Source organism: Anoplolepis gracilipes, chromosome 6, assembly GCF_047496725.1.
Source record: "Anoplolepis gracilipes chromosome 6, ASM4749672v1, whole genome shotgun sequence".
In the NCBI taxonomy this organism is placed as follows: domain Eukaryota; kingdom Metazoa; phylum Arthropoda; class Insecta; order Hymenoptera; family Formicidae; genus Anoplolepis; species Anoplolepis gracilipes.
In genome coordinates this window covers 7,978,590-7,995,011 of record NC_132975.1, presented here as the reverse complement: position 1 = coordinate 7,995,011, position 16,422 = coordinate 7,978,590, and the positions used below count along the sequence as shown (strand labels likewise).

General features: G+C 33.4%; 1 protein-coding gene and 1 long non-coding RNA gene across 14 annotated transcripts in view; one reads left to right on the top strand and one right to left on the bottom strand.

The window, feature by feature from the left end:
* Positions 1-16,422, top strand: part of LOC140666485 (latrophilin Cirl) — a 418,870-nt gene that overhangs the window by 358,584 nt on the left and 43,864 nt on the right. For all 10 annotated transcript variants that reach the window (XM_072893726.1, XM_072893727.1, XM_072893730.1 and 7 more), the window contains one exon: positions 10,588-10,774. In XM_072893726.1, the coding sequence (XP_072749827.1) occupies positions 10,588-10,774 (187 nt within the window). The remainder of the gene's footprint in view (positions 1-10,587; positions 10,775-16,422) is intronic.
* LOC140666490 (uncharacterized) overlaps positions 1-16,422 on the bottom strand; it is a 268,533-nt gene that overhangs the window by 239,366 nt on the left and 12,745 nt on the right. For all 4 annotated transcript variants that reach the window (XR_012046758.1, XR_012046757.1, XR_012046759.1 and 1 more), the window contains exons 3-4: positions 2,548-2,689; positions 1,751-2,033 (exon numbers count right to left, since the gene is read on the bottom strand). This is a non-coding gene — a long non-coding RNA (uncharacterized lncRNA). The remainder of the gene's footprint in view (positions 1-1,750; positions 2,034-2,547; positions 2,690-16,422) is intronic.

The following is a 16,422-nucleotide window of genomic DNA, read 5'->3' as shown; positions in this document are numbered from 1 at the left end:
CGAGCGCTCGTCGAACACTTCGGCAAACGTGAATAAAGTACTGAATTTTAATGGTCGATTTTTATAGAACGTCTGGAAAAACTTGCATTGAACTGTAAGAGAATAAATGTTTTCTCGGACCAAATTTTGAAGTTGATGTTTCTTCTATATAGAAATTTGAGAATAACAGCATAATTATTAATTTATTAACTTATGTAATATTAAAAATCAGAGTTTCTAAAGAGAAATTTAAAAATGTTTAAATATAATAAAATATTCCTCCATATCTTCATAACTAAAATTCAGCAAGTTTTACTTAATAGCAAAATATTATTAGAAGTTCTATTTAGATTCTATGGAGATTTGAATTGAAAAAAATTTAATAATATTTTTACATGCATTTGTGATAAAATTGTGATAAAATGAGATAGTTGTATTTCGTATATAAATTACTTGAAATTATATCATAGATTTCTTAAAATTTATTATATTGTAATTATTTTCTCCACAATCTTAAAACACACACACACACAATATAATTTTAAATTTATTTTCTTAACTTTCAATTAATTTAAAAAATTTAAAGAAAATATAATTAAATTATATAAAGATTAAGAAAAAATTAAAAATGATAAAAGATACTGCAAATATGCTGCATATTATGGTAAAATTTGTTTGCGTAATTGTAACCGCATTCGCTCGTGGGGAAAATTGTGCCGTTCAGGCAGGTGTAATCAGGCCCCTTTTGATCACGATTCTATAATAGACGAGTATGCCAGCGAAACGCTATTTCGCATGCAAAACGCGGCGACGAAAAATAGTGCGCGTGAGAAATGACTGTTGGCATGCGAGAGAGCACGTAGCATTTGCGATGGCCATTGGCCATTGGATCATCCTCTTGAATGGACGATCGATTCCACAGAATGAAACTCGTACACATCACAAGCGCATTTAATACAGCAGTATGTATAATAACGAAATACGTTAGTCTTTAGTCAATCATATGATATTTTTGCACTTACTCCAATTCAAATTAGTGTAAATTAACAATATATGTAAGTCAAATTAAAATTTCGTTTATATATATTTTGAGTAGAAAAATTATGCATTTATAAAAATAAATAAAATATTTGAAATTATAAGAAATCAGTGTTACGCGTTAAAAATTAAATAAAAATTATTGTTGCATATCCTCCATTAAGAAAAAATTAATTTAATAACAATTATGATACGGAAAAAAACATTCGTTTAACTTGATATTTTTCTCGAAATTGTATACAAAAGTGTATGTAATAATTAAAATAGTCATATTTTTAAAAAATAATTATTTTACGCAATTTTTTAAGATTTTACTTTTTAAAGAGATATTTATCAAAAAGATTATAAATTTCTTAAAAAATGATATATAGTCTTTTAAATAAAAAATTTTATAAAATATGACAAAAATTACATTCTATATAAATTATTTAAATAATTATATAATATTACAATATTATACAATTATTCATATTTATTCATATTTAGTTATACATTATAATATGAAATATTTTTTTATATATTAAATATTAATATATATAATATTTAAAAAATATCTGTTTTTATAAATATTTTATTAAATATTTTCAGTACTTTTAAAAATAAAATCTCTCTTATTAAATAATAAAAATAGATTATAATGTACATAAATTATAATTTTGAAAAATGGATTATTATCATTATGATAACCAATGTTATAAGTAACAAATAAGAAGATAAGTTATAAGTTACTAACCTTAGGATTACTCCGCTATCGTTCGACGTCTCTTAAAGCCTTTTTGTCCTGTCACGTCGTCAGACTAAGTTGTCACCTTCGTTGATTTACACGTGCGACACTTTAAACGGCACTCCCGCACTTGGACGCGTGACATTTCGAACGGCACTCCCGCACGTGGACGCGTGATACTTTGTACGGCACTCCTGAATTAATTAAAGTGCGAAAAGCGATATCAATCGGAAATGTTAAAGACCGTTTGGATACTTAGTTTCAGGATAACCTTCCAAGTGTTGCGCCCTCCCTGTAATTTATAATTTTATAATTTGAACGATTTATTTAAATGTATATTTATACCTATATTTATACCTATTGCATTTCTTTTTTTCTCATCAAATAGAGATGCAATATAACGTTCACAAAAATATGGAGTAAAATTCGTTCTTTTTTAATTATAAAATAAATTACAAGACCTATACATTGTAAAATTATATAAGATAAATGCTGAATGTGTTTGAATGTTTAATGCATCAAAAGATAATAATTAATCACGATCAATCGATTGTTATATACCGATGCGAGATTATTATATTCGAATATGAGAAATATATATGAGAATCGCATTAAAAAAAATAATAAATATATCACAGCAAAGTGAAGAATTTATAATTTTCATATTCTATCGCTTCGATTTCTGCTTTTAATGAAATTGCACAAAATATTTGTCTCGCAACAGTAAATAATTGTTGCTTTGATATACGAAATCATTACCAATTATATATTACGAATCATTATTAATGCTAATTAATCACACTTACTGATAATCGTGAAGTTTTCGTACAGAATGATGAGCGTTTCAAAGGATGACATACGAAGTAATTCGTGCCACTATCTGTTGACTCAGATCTCACCTCTCAAATGACAGCAACTTTGCGTATGTACACAGCAGCACACTGTGTTCTGCAAAAGTAAATATTAAAGTTGCATATCAACTGACTTGTTCTTCTCTCAAAATATTTAATATTTTATAAAATCATATATGTTATGAATATATTATTGCATCCTCATGTTTCAAATTAATTTCGCTAAATGTGCTATTTCATATAACAAATCAAACATATATGTATTATTAAAGATGCAATTTACAATAATATAATAATAGATTTTATATATGTAATATATATATATATATTTGTGTCGCGGAGTATGATTGGAGATTCTAATCATTCGCAATTATTTTCTACAAATCATTAGAAATGATCAGCTTGCGCGTGATTAATTAAATCTCGTGATATTTATTAAAAGTAAGGAAAGCGTCTATATATTTCTCGCTATAATTTTTTCATGTCTTCCATCGATCGGAAGTAATATTATGGAGACGCAAGTTCGCTCGGCTATGCATCTTTAGCAGGAACGGCTGCTGCATTTCGTGAGGCGCTCCTGGGACGTATAAATCAAAGTCCTCCATGGAGACTCGCCTCGGTTACGCGGCCATTCCTCTTCTTCTCCTTTCCCCTTTCTCTCTAACCTGTTGTCTCTTGTTTCAAGCCAGAACGGCAAGATTTCTAATTCAAGTTAATCCTTTTTCGTCGCTCTAATTACATTATCAATTCACGGACGGATAAACCCGACGCGGCGCGAGGCGATGCGGTTCGCGTGTACGTTTACAAGCTGCACGAGTGCATACAGCGATGCATTTACATGCGCCGGCCTGTTGCACGTCCCGGTCGCGTTCCCCCTTCCCGCCTGCCCCTTCCAGCCCCCTGACTGATTTACGACGGTCGAATAAATTATAAGAAGCGGATATAGAAGAGAGCATTAGCCCCCGCGCATGGGCGTCAGGTGTTATCCACGGCAGTTTGTGCAGTTGATGCTGGGGAAGGGGAGAGCGGGGAAGGGGGCTGAAATGAGGACGGGGAGGAACGGGGAAACTTTTCAGTTATCGTCGCCCTGACGCAATTGCAGCCCCCCCGTCAAATTGAATCGTAACTCGACGAGAGGCGATGCGTCTCGCGTGTCGCGCGTCAATTAACTCCGCCCACGATTACAAGCTTCAGGCCGCCGGCAATTTCGACGGAATCGATATTACTCGACTGGCGGAATGTCGGAGCGGGTACTTTCTCGGACGCGACGCGACACGACACGACACGACACGACACGACATCGCGTTATCCGACATCGGCGGGTTGGATATCCCCGTGGAATTTTCGACGTCGCGCGGTTTTCCTACAACTGGAAGAGTGGCGACAATTTATTCAAACAATGTACACATTTCTACGTTCTCGTTATCTTTATTCATTTAATATTTTCAGAGAAAATTTAAAATATGTATTTTACGTAAATGGATTTTTAAATGGATTTTTTAGAATTAATTTTTGAAACTATATAAGCAGGAAGATAGAATCTTATTCTTAAAATAATCGTGTATCGGCTCTAATACAAATTTAACTGCATTTTAATTAAATATTTTGATAATTAATTCTTTTCTGGTATGGAATGAAATTTGTTGGAAATTACATGTCGAGATTATAATTAAAAACTCCACAAAATCTAAAATGTAATAGATTTTTGTGTAAGAACTCCTTATATTTCATTATTATGTAAAATGGTTCATTCAAAATATTCGCAAAATATGACATCTTATCATTTTCGCCAAGAAATCTGTAATTGCGCGAGAGCATGCGAGATATCTGATAAGTTTTAACAAATCAAATCTCGCCGAATCGACAATCAATTTAGATGCGTGCATCGATCGAGACTCTGTACTCGCCGACGATCGACCTTTCGAATCCGCTGAAACTGTTCCTCGATTTATCCTCGATTGGACGCAACAAAGTGACGGGGAGGGAAAGGAGTGTGTGTGTATGTGTGTGACGAGTATAGTAGCGGAGGGGAACGGAATGTAAACGCGAACAACAATGCCCTCGCAGTGTTTCAACCAACGGGTATATACACACGCCGCGCGCGCAGTAAGGCAGTAAAGGTTTCGAGGTCTGAGACCGCATCGGACTGACGACATCCCGCTGTTAGGTCGGCTCTTTCAAGTCGGCCGCCGCGGCAGCGGGAGGTACGAGTCGCGGCGGACCTCCGATATATTATTACTCGAAGTCATTAATGGTAAACTGCAATTCTCTCCTCTCTTTTCCCTCCGCAAGCCAGTAAAATGCCTGGCACGACGACCGTGCGTCGCGACGCGTGGAATTCATCAGAGAGATGTCAGCATCGATCGTAACACACATGTGATATGTAGAAAAAATATATATTACTTCGAAGTTAGAAAGTCATGAAAAAAAAAAAAAAAAAAAAAAAATGTTTAATGAGTACTAAGCAAAAGTATTTTTTTTTCTATTAATATTATATTATAGAATATTTTTTTCTTTTATTTCACTTTTATAATAATTGTATTTAAAGTCTAAAGTGTGAGCAATGCGTTAACGAGTTGTTGAAGACAATAACGTCATACTCTATTCTATCCTATGCAATGGTTGAGAAGAAATATATTTTAGCTTCATCATTTCCGCGAGCCAGACTGCTGTTTAAAAAAGACGTTCATGAGACGGAGCTAGTAGAGTACGATGGAATAATGATATTGAAAATATAATGCATTTTTGATTAGGGAGGGGAGCATTAATAATGTAAGGCGGTTTTAAAGCGGAGAAGCGCGCGCGGTGATATATAAGAAAAATTCATTTCTGCCGAAGCCAGCCGTTGTTCTCCCCGGGAAGTCGAGTAAGTAATTTCAATGGAAATTTCACGGTGTTATACTTAGCTCCTAAGAGGATAGATGACTGGAAACCGCACAAGGAAGGATTTCCTGAGATCTCAGGACTAGGAACGCGTTGAAGAAAGCCTCGAGGATACGGTACATCGTAGAATTATCAAATTCTCCATTTGCAGAATTAACATTCTTCTTAAGAGCAAACGTGTTAATGTAATTTAAATAAATTGGGAGCAACATTCTTTTTATTTAATAATTTTTGCTTTTACATAATTTAAGTTTTAACTGATGAAATAAAAATATAATCTACAGGACATGTATGCTATCATGTAACTAGGTTACTTTTGAAATTAGAGGAAAATAAAATTTTTTATATTACTTTTATATTCACGTATGGTAAAACATATCGTACTATTGAAAAATGTTAAAATCTGTAATGGAATTTTACATTTATATAAAATAGTAGAGATGTAATTATTATGTTTAATTTACATAATTATTAACAGACCGGACAAGTGTTGTAACCAAATAAAACATGTAATATCCGAAATATATTGCACAATAATAATTAATTAAAATGTACAATGAGATACTCGTGACGTAAACAATGTACTTAAACGGTACATTGGTTAAACAAATATAAAGTTGTATCGTACGTGTCTCCTAACCGCGACCACATGATGCACTCGCGTCGGTTGCACTCGCATTGGTAACGAATGCATCGTCGGAATGTGACTAAAAGGGCGCATAATAATTTCATTGTCCGGCGCTCGAGTTTGCAACAACTTTTTCTGGTTAAATGCCGAGAGTGGGCTTTACATTCGCTCCATTTCACGCCGCGGCGACGCGTTTTACAACCCGCAAACAATCCGCGTACGGTAAGTCCGGCCGCGGATAGCAACCGCATGACGCATAACGCGTCAGCCGCAGATGCGGCGAGTGCAGCGGCAGAGGCGAGCGCAGCGAAAAAGGCATTTCGACAACGATGCGGGGCCGTGCAATAATTTTCTCGTTCAACGGCACCGAATATGTGTTTGTTCGGGGTATAATTTTCATAGCGAACTCGACGTCCGCGTCGGAACGAATTAACGCGCAAAGTTGCGTATAATTCGTCAAATTCGTTACGTTTTCCGGTGTTATAGATTTAGACGAATTTTAATTAACCCTTTAACTTGCGACGTAAATATACATCCTTCTCATTCGCGAATATATTCTCGAAAATACATATATATATTCTCGGAAATGATCGTCATCGATTGGCATAATATATGCCTTTACAGCGGGGAATTCAATTTTCAATTGAAACGCGCTGCTTGAAAGTTAAAAATCTTTATTTTAACATACGTAATATGTAAAAAGCTTTTTCGTTTTCACGCCAGCATCCCCGAAAGCGAAAAGATAACGCTTGATCAATTAATACGTCAGTAATCCTGACGAAATTGCAAACTCCTCAATCACGCTCGAAGGACTTCGACGAGTAGCTAGCTCGAGGAGCCTGCATAGTGTCGGTGGCGATCAAGAGCTCCAGAGGGCGAAGCGATAAAGCCTGAAAGGACTCTCGAGAGAGTTCTAGCGCGGCCGCGAGTCCGAAGATTTATACGCAACGGGCAGAGAGCTATAGAAAGAGACGAAGAGAGAATCCTCTCGCTTTCCGGTGCTTCGAACTTGACGAAGTGCATGCGCCGTGGTCTAGTCGCAACGACTCGAAACACGGACATCTACATACATATACAGTGCGGTTCCCTCGGAGTTCACCGCTCCCAAGGGAGACGACGTCTTCCCGGCATTCGAGCGGTAACCGCACACACCGGGGGCCGAACGCGTTTAAAGGGACCGAATTCTACAGCGAACCCCGAAGAGATCTTCCACCCTGGGATGCCTCCGAGCTGACCAACTTTGAACGACTTTGTCGCTACGAATACATCTCAAGAAGTGACGTAACGACGTCTCCGAAATATATCGCGAACTATTCGATACTTCGTAACATCATCATATAGGCTCATCGCCTCGCATTAAGAGTTTGTCCTTCAAGAAATATATTTTTCAAGATTTTAAGGAGCATTCCTCCTTGAGATGGAAGCAATCATCTAACAGATATCTCTTAGATACAAACATACCTCGTTAAATAAGCTCTATGAGTTTCTCATGAGAGTGCTTTTTATAGAAATTATATTTATATGTCCGTATGATCTGCTTTTTTCGTAAAAATTTAATGGGCAGTTCAAATACGAGGAAAGTGTATGCACAGGAAATTAAAAATAACCAGTATATATATAATTTAAAAGAATCTTATTTCTTAAATCAATAAATTAATTTAATTACATTTAATTTATAGTTTGAGCTTCAAAAAAATATTGAAATTCATAAAAATCATGAAATTAAAGACTATAAAATAAAATAATAAGTAAATCTTATCGTGCAAAAATTAACTTCGAGACAATTCAAAGGTATTTCGTGCTTAATTGCAATTGAAATTATTTTACAAACGATGCAAGTGTATTCAGCAGATGCGCTCACTGATGAAGTATGCGAGTCATTTATGCGAATATCGATACGTTCATGGCAGTAGCATTTTGATCGAAACACACATCGTACTCGGTGCACACTTCTATCTCATTCTATCCCGGTTAATCGAGCATGTCGATGACGCCGTATATCGATTATCTGCCGCTTACCGGGGTGTTATCGAAACGCGCTTAATTAACGGAGAACAAACTGCAGTGAGAATAACGGCGCGAGTCGAGCGTTAATCGCGATGCGAAAAGCAAAAAGAGGCAGTTGAGAGAAATTGCTTTCGTGTTATAAATTCTCTTCTTGCCTCCTCTTTTCTTAACTCCCTACCATTTTTATCAAAAAGATACGCGTTGGTCTTATAACGATGCTTTATCCTACTGTCGAGATGCATTTTATTTCATGCGATAAAACTTTATATTAAATACATATTTTTTTGTTTTCTTGTACTATATGTAGTTTATATGTATATATTCTGCAAATACGGATAGATTACGGTATGAGATTAAATTTGTTTTAATTTTTATTTCTCTAATATTACGATATAAGATTAAATTTATTTTAATTTTTATTTCTCCAATATTTCGACTAAACATTTTTAATGGAAATGTTCCTTCCATTCCATAATTCAACGCAAAACACAAACAGTTTATTCAAATAATATTTAACATTTTCTTTCAGCTTTTGAATTAATAATAAGTAAAATCGAAGAGAGCGGGATTGAAGTTCTCTTGTTGACTCAAATTCGTAGGCTCAAGGAAAATTTAGAGGCGATCTTATTCGACGATGCATTGGCCGCAAAACAGCGCCATTCGCCAAGTTGGTACCGACCGACGTAAGTGAGCGAATGGGACGTTAAATCGAGATGCTCCTCTCGTGTGCCCTCCACGTAATCCCGCCGCATCCTTGACCCCCGCCATCGTTTCCACGCACGCAGTAATTTACCGCGAAACACGCGCGTCGTTACTCAGCCATCGCTTTGTTCTCGGATTTTCTGCAAGTCGACGCTTGCCCGAGACCATTTTTTTGCCTCAAGATCCTTTACGTAATGATCGATAATGACGGCTGGACATGCGCCAACTAATGACTTCGGGAATGGAATGCCTATATTACCTATGTTGCCTATACTGTTATTAAATGTATTTGTCCTTATATTACATTAAATTTATCTTATCGAGTCGAGTGGAGACTCTTTCGAGATACATTGTAATCAACATTTTTATATTATTTAAATCGTTATTAAGCAACAACATAAAAACTTGAAGTCAAATGTATAATATATGTCATGCGAGATTGAAAAGGTGAAATTTAAATTAGCATATATTGACATATATGTTTAGTAACGATATAATAAGTCAAAGATTAATACATTGACAATGAGAAAGAAAGAGAGAAAGTGAGATAGGATCGTAAAACTGCGTCCAGGTTTATTTAGGGGGAGATATGATGGCTGCTATAATATGATACCATCCAAGGAAAGAAAGAACGAAGGAAGAAGAAGACAGCGAGAAGGGGGCAGCGACAAGGGAACAGCCTGCGCGAGCAGAAGGCAGGGAGAGTGGTGTAATAACTCTGTCCGTGAAAGCCTCGTCGTGAGTTCATTAGTTCCGTACCGACGCGCCATAATGCCGGTTTAGTCCGCGGTTAGGACTTTCCACGGAAATACTGTGGCGCCAGTAAATTCAACGAGTTTATTCGCAAATTTCGCGTCCAAACGTTCACATTTCGTGCTCAAATATTATATTATGCATCCCGTCAAATGGTTTCATAAACTGAACTAACATCAGCCACTTTAAAAGTGACTAACTGGATTTTTTACACTATGAATATGAAGTTTATTTTACTGCCATGATACTAGGATTAATTCTGATGATGAGATTAATCTCAATAGAAAGGAGAGTATTACGAAAAATTATATAACTGTAAACTCTTCAGTGTTTAAAATTTTAAATCTCATAAAAAATTTTGAAAAGCATATATTTCAAAAGATATATGTTGTTTCTTGAGGTGTACACTTTCCGATTAAATTGAATAAAAATATTTTTAAAACTTGAATATGCAAAAATTCACAATTTCGCGTTGTATTAATATATATATAAGCTTGATTAAAAGTATTACAAATTAAAAATTTTCCGATTTAAATATATTTAAAATATTTCAAATATAAATTCAGAAATAGAATCTTTCATACAGTGGCAGAGAAAGAAATAAAATATGTATTTTATTTTAAATTCCTTTCATCAGAAATAATCTGAATGCAAAAATTTTTTCGAGATGGGAATCTCTGTGCACAAACCAACATATAAACCGCAAAAACGCGCCCGTGCGAATAGATTAAACATCGCAACAATGTAATCCCATCAGCAACAACGGCACCTATCCTCTAGGTTTCTCGCGCATGCGGAGGTTTTCCGGAAACGGAAGCCGATGTGGATCCGGCCACAACGGACGTCATGTGTACGACAGGCTCGACCGCGCGCGTATAATCTCCACATTCGGTCCGCCGCGAGAGTTGCAGCTGCAATTGCGACGTGCAGTTGCATGCGCGTTACCGCGAACTTCAACCGAAAGACTAAAGCAACTAAAAAAAGTTTAAAAAAAAAATTAAAAAACGCGTTTTTTGTTGCAGAGAGGTACGACACCGCATATGCCTGCGAGGGCAAAACACTGGAAATCGAGTGTGGCGAGGGGAAGCTGATCCATCTGATACGGGCGAACTACGGCAGGTTCTCCATCACGATATGCAACGAGCACGGGAACACCGAATGGAGCGTCAACTGCATGTCGCCCAAATCGTTCCGCGTGCTGAACAACGAGTAAGTACCGCACGCGCATCACGTTTGTATTTCCGTATATATGTATTTGCTGTGACTGACTTCATTCGATTTGCCTTGAACGTATCCCTTTGATCTATTCCCCTGGGAATTGCCGCAGACAGAGCTGACCGGGATAATTTAGCGAGAGATAAATACATATCCGTTTAATTGCAAAAGAGAAATTACTGAAAGAATGCGTAACACGCAAACCCAAAAAAGATTTTATAAAAAAAAGTTATAAATAATTCAATATATTCTTCATATGTCAAATTAGTTTTTTAATTGAAACCGAATAATTGATGTCAGAATAAATTATCTAACATACGCCTATATTTTTTTATCTAGAATTAATTTTCTTTATATATTAGTATACCTACATTCTTTCTTTATTTTGACAATCGAAAAATCACTACATGTATCTATATAAAATTGAAAGAATTTTTATATACATATATATATATATTACTAATGATCAGTATATAAAATTTATAATAAAGAAGAAATATTGAAGGTAATTATTGAAAGACTAATTAATTTCACCATTGGCAAATACAATTTTTAACAAGATAAATGTTCGATGAAGCAGAGAATGGATTCTTTAAATGCTTACAATTGCGGAAATTACTAACGGAGATAATTATCATAAAATTCTTCCTAAGGCTATAAATATATCGCCAATTGATCTCAATTATTTTTTAATAAAGTAGAATTGTGAAAAGAATATTTGAAGAGCAAACTCGGCAAATAGTTTCCTGTCATACTAAAACAGTAATATCTGTAAAGAATAAAATATTTTATATATATCTTGATATAATATAATTAAGATAATACTATGTATTTATTTTGTCGCTGTGATTAAATGCGTGCGTCATCGCCTTTTTTAATATAAAGTACGTAATAAATATATTAAATGGATATAATGAATAAACTTACAATATAAAATAATATTCAGCTCTGTTTGCGAAACGCTAGTCGATCCCTCGCAAGTGTTTGAAAGAAATATATAATAATAAACAATGCATAATATTCGATTAAAAGATATTATCACGATTGATGCGAGCGATAATAGATCAGACTTGTCATTGTAGCACACGATCAGCTGTTTTCTGATAGATCAGTTTACTGAGAATTTTACCGAGTTTCAGCGTGACATGTCATTATCGTGAAATGCTTTTTTCTTTTATTAACGAGAACACATGTATACGATACAGTTCCGCGATATTCAATCTTGAAATTGGAATCTCGCCGCAAGATTTATGACATCTGTTGGCAAATACTAATTTAACTTTGTACACTGTTCTGAGCGAACATATGTGCGGTCGAACATTTGATTTGCGAAAACTATATCAAGCATTTCTCTGCACTTTGAATTATGAAAGCGTACCGATTGATAAATTGTGACGTCATTGATCGGCAGAATAATTGAATAATCTCTTTTAATGTGTGTTAAATTTTAAGTATAATAGATATATAATATTATGTTTAATTATATCTCATGGACAAGACCGATCTCTATATCGTTCGCAAATATTGATTTGTCGATCAATTCATTCTTCGTTTTCAAAATGTTATTCTCGCGAAGGGATCTAATGAGCGTTATTCCTTCCCATTCCTACCTTGCTATCTTTTCTTCAAATCAACAAAATGGAGCATAAATTAAGAAAAATGAGTAAGGGAATAAAATAATCAGCCGAGAGACACGAGATCGGTGGCGGACCGCTTCATATGGTCGAGTGAACTGGCCAATTGCTGGACCATTGAAGAGCGCGTCTCACGACGGATCGGCTAGGAAGAGTCGCAGCATCAGCGATAACTTCGCTATCACGGTCCTCGCGAGAATCCGTCTCGCGTTTCTCGGTCTGTTGTGAAGAATATGCACATCCATTAATTCTGGAGATCGATTACGTAATTTTTATCTTAAGAGTTAAAGTAGAAAATGCAAATAAATTTGTCGATGTCCTGATTAAAATGATAAAAAGTGAAAAGCGAAATAAATTCACCAATTGTGGTGATCGACCTCCATACAAGCATTATATTCTGAGAGGCGTAACTAGGAAGTCGATAAGAAGAAAAATAAACTTTGAGAGATAAAGTAAATAAAATTTTACAGTGTGCATGTGTGTAATCAATATGTATTATTACACACATACATACATTTAAAATATTAGATTAGATTATTTCTTTTTTTATACAGTAACTTTTTTTATACAGTTTTATTAATCATATTTCTAGGATAAAATAAATGATACGTTAAAGTTGGGAAGGAATATATAATATGTACATTCAACCTAGTTGCGCCAATAATCATTTTCGAACTTCCATTTCTCAATCTCGTGGATCTGATCATTTAATCGCAAAAATGGCAACTGTTCCATGGAAAAACTATATTATGATCATGCTTGTAAAATATACAAAATATTTTTTATCTAAAATGTTTTCCACCTACCTTCGGTAATAATAAAACTCTTTTATTTTGCAGTATATTGTGAAATAGGATGCAAAAACATTGTAAAATTCAACCCAATTATTACAGCCAATTCTTCCATGGAACAGTCGATCATTTAGAGAGTCTAATAGATTCTCATGTATTAAAAAATATTCTTCAGACTCTTATCTTGTTTACTTATCACTGTCATTTATCAGTCCGCATCCACGCACACCCAAAATATAGTTATTTGATATTCATCTCATAATTATATGCAGTGAAATCTTTTTATTAAACAAGAAGAGATAACTCGCTTATATTATGTACAAAACTATACAACAAGAATAGAGTGAGTGGATATACGGATTACAGTGTATATATATATATATAATATTTATTATTTGAAAGTTATCTATATTATTGCGAATAAAAAGAGCATCGATTGATTAATTCGTGAGAAAGAGTGAAAGAAGGAAAGAGATATATAAATAGACAAAGCTCCTTAATAGATTTCATTTTTAACTTTCTTAGTTTTGCTTCAATAATGAAACCAACAAAATGTAATAGACTTTGATTAATGGAAACCCCAAGAGTATTTTCAATCAATTCCATAAATTAATATTAAGGCAATTAATTTATTTAGTTTTCGTGCGGAAGGTGATTATTCATTATATCTATTGTAATATTATTTGGGATAACGAAAATTGAATTATATTAACTACAATAACTAATTCAACTTTGATATATATATATATATATTTATTTATTTATTTATTAAATATATATATTTATTAGTATAATCTGTAAAATAGAATTAATATCTGCATATAAAAAGAGTTTTTGAAAATATTTTATATATTTAAGTTGGTAATAAAAAAAAATCTCTCTTTTAGATTGCACTTTGCAGAAAGAAATTAATCTACAATTTCACTATATTCTACAATATTTGATTAATTTCAAAAAGATATTAACGAAACATTATTTGGATTGACTTATCGCTCATCTCGATTGATGAGTCCAACAGCATCTCTCTCTTTATTTTCTTTTTCTCTTTCTCATCTCGTCACAGTAATTTTTTTCAAATCGATATATACGAAAGGATGAACGATATGATCGGTCATATTTTTCTCATTAATGACAAGGTAACGAGTTAACGGAAAAATGCATAATATCCATGTCTGGTTTTTAAGCGCTATTGATATCTCTCGATGCTCATCTGCATCAAAAAGAGAGAAAACCCGATTTCCGGAAAATTTTAATTTTCTCGCGGAATGATTTTCTCTTCCCCATGCGAATTGATCGATATTGAGATAAATTATTATCGCTGCGATGCCATTTAATGCGCGATCCACTCGTCATTAAAATCGTCGTTGCATAGTCAATCGATGCTTTTGCCTACATCAACGTTTTTTCGCGGAATCATTTGAGAATCAGCATTTATCGTATCGGTAAACATTCTAAATCATCGACATTATTTCGTTACTTTTCGCAACTTTTCTTGTACTTAATATTTCAATAATAATTCCAGAATACATATTTTATTGAAAAATTTATTTATAATAATAACTTGGCATGAGATAATATTTATTATTTATTTATTAATGTAGAATTGACGAAACAATCCTACATATAAATTGTTGGTTAATGTTTCCAACAATTCATAATAATTATTAAATTGTTATATGATTTATGTTAACTGAGAAATATGAAAAAAGAGAAAAATCTTTTTCCGCAAGTTGTAATATTTTATAAATTACGTGTATATATATATATATAATAAGAGGGAATTTTATTCTAATATAATAAATGTAATAAATTCCATAATTATTTTGCTTTTCATTGTAATATCGTATTCTGCAATTATCCAAACAAATCTTTATCTTGATGCAATAATAATCAAAATTAAATTATTAGGGGGTTGCGAAGAGCTGATTCGATAATCCGATTGAACCGAATTAAATTGAACTTATCACTGAATATAACATTTCCGTTTACGTTGTTTCGTTTCTTTTTATTATTGCGTTTAGTTATTAACACAATTTGCGGCACTTTCTTTAACTAACGCAAGATGTCTGAGATAGAGTGGGTTTCCTCCTTTCGCAAGCATGGTCATTCATTTGTATATTTGGTGGGACAAGATGCTTGGGTTTTTTTACCTGGTATTCCCTGAAATCCTTTTAACACCCTCACCTCACAGTCAATAATCACATTAACACATTATAAGTCGTTCCTAATAAATGCCAGAGCTGGCAATCGTCATAAAAATAGTATAGCAACTATGAATAGAAGATACATCTAACAATTAGAACATATATATAATAAAACGGCTTATAATGTGTTAATTATAATTTAATATAATAAAACGGCTTATAATGTTAATTATATTATCTATTATGTGTATGTATTTATATTGTTAGTAATTTGATTGTATTGTAATATATAGAATTTATTGTGGTATTGGTTAAGCTATAAACAAAATGGAGCAAGTATATCAAGCAGCTACGTTGATTTTAATAAACTATAATTATATAACTAATTGCTTAATTTAATGATTATTACACTAATTGTGTTACATTTGATATTATTTCTTTTCTCAGTTCGTATATAACATTTCTCTTACTCGTTGGAGCACATCGGAAATTTAATTAACATTATTGATACAGGAACACTTGAAAATTTCAAAACAAACTTATGTAATGATATATTAATTGGTATACTGTCAATATATAGTATAAATTAAATATTTATTTTAATTCTTTTCTCGTTTCTCTATGACCAAGTTAATGTGTTTATCTTTATAGTCTCTACATATTTACAGCTTTATATAAATATTTGGTTAACTTTTAATTAATATTTTTTTATGTTTCTACATATCTACGAAATATTTTATCACATAATTCACAATTATACAAAACATTAATATTCATGATTTATTATAATCTTAGAACTTTTACAAAAACGTCAGAAACAATTGATTACTTTTCATGATTGTACTCCATAATTAATGTAACAATAGCAATTTCTGCAGCCAACTAATATCTTTTTCTTTTTTTTAACTTTTCATGACTGAATAATCTTGCTACCAAGCTACAAATAAACAATCGCTCGCTTGAAAGTAACTGACGCATAACCGTGCTAAAAGAAAAACATATAAATATATCCTACACTTCAGATCGCGTTGCATCACTCTGGGTTAGGAAATTTCTGCGCGTCGTATCTGCAA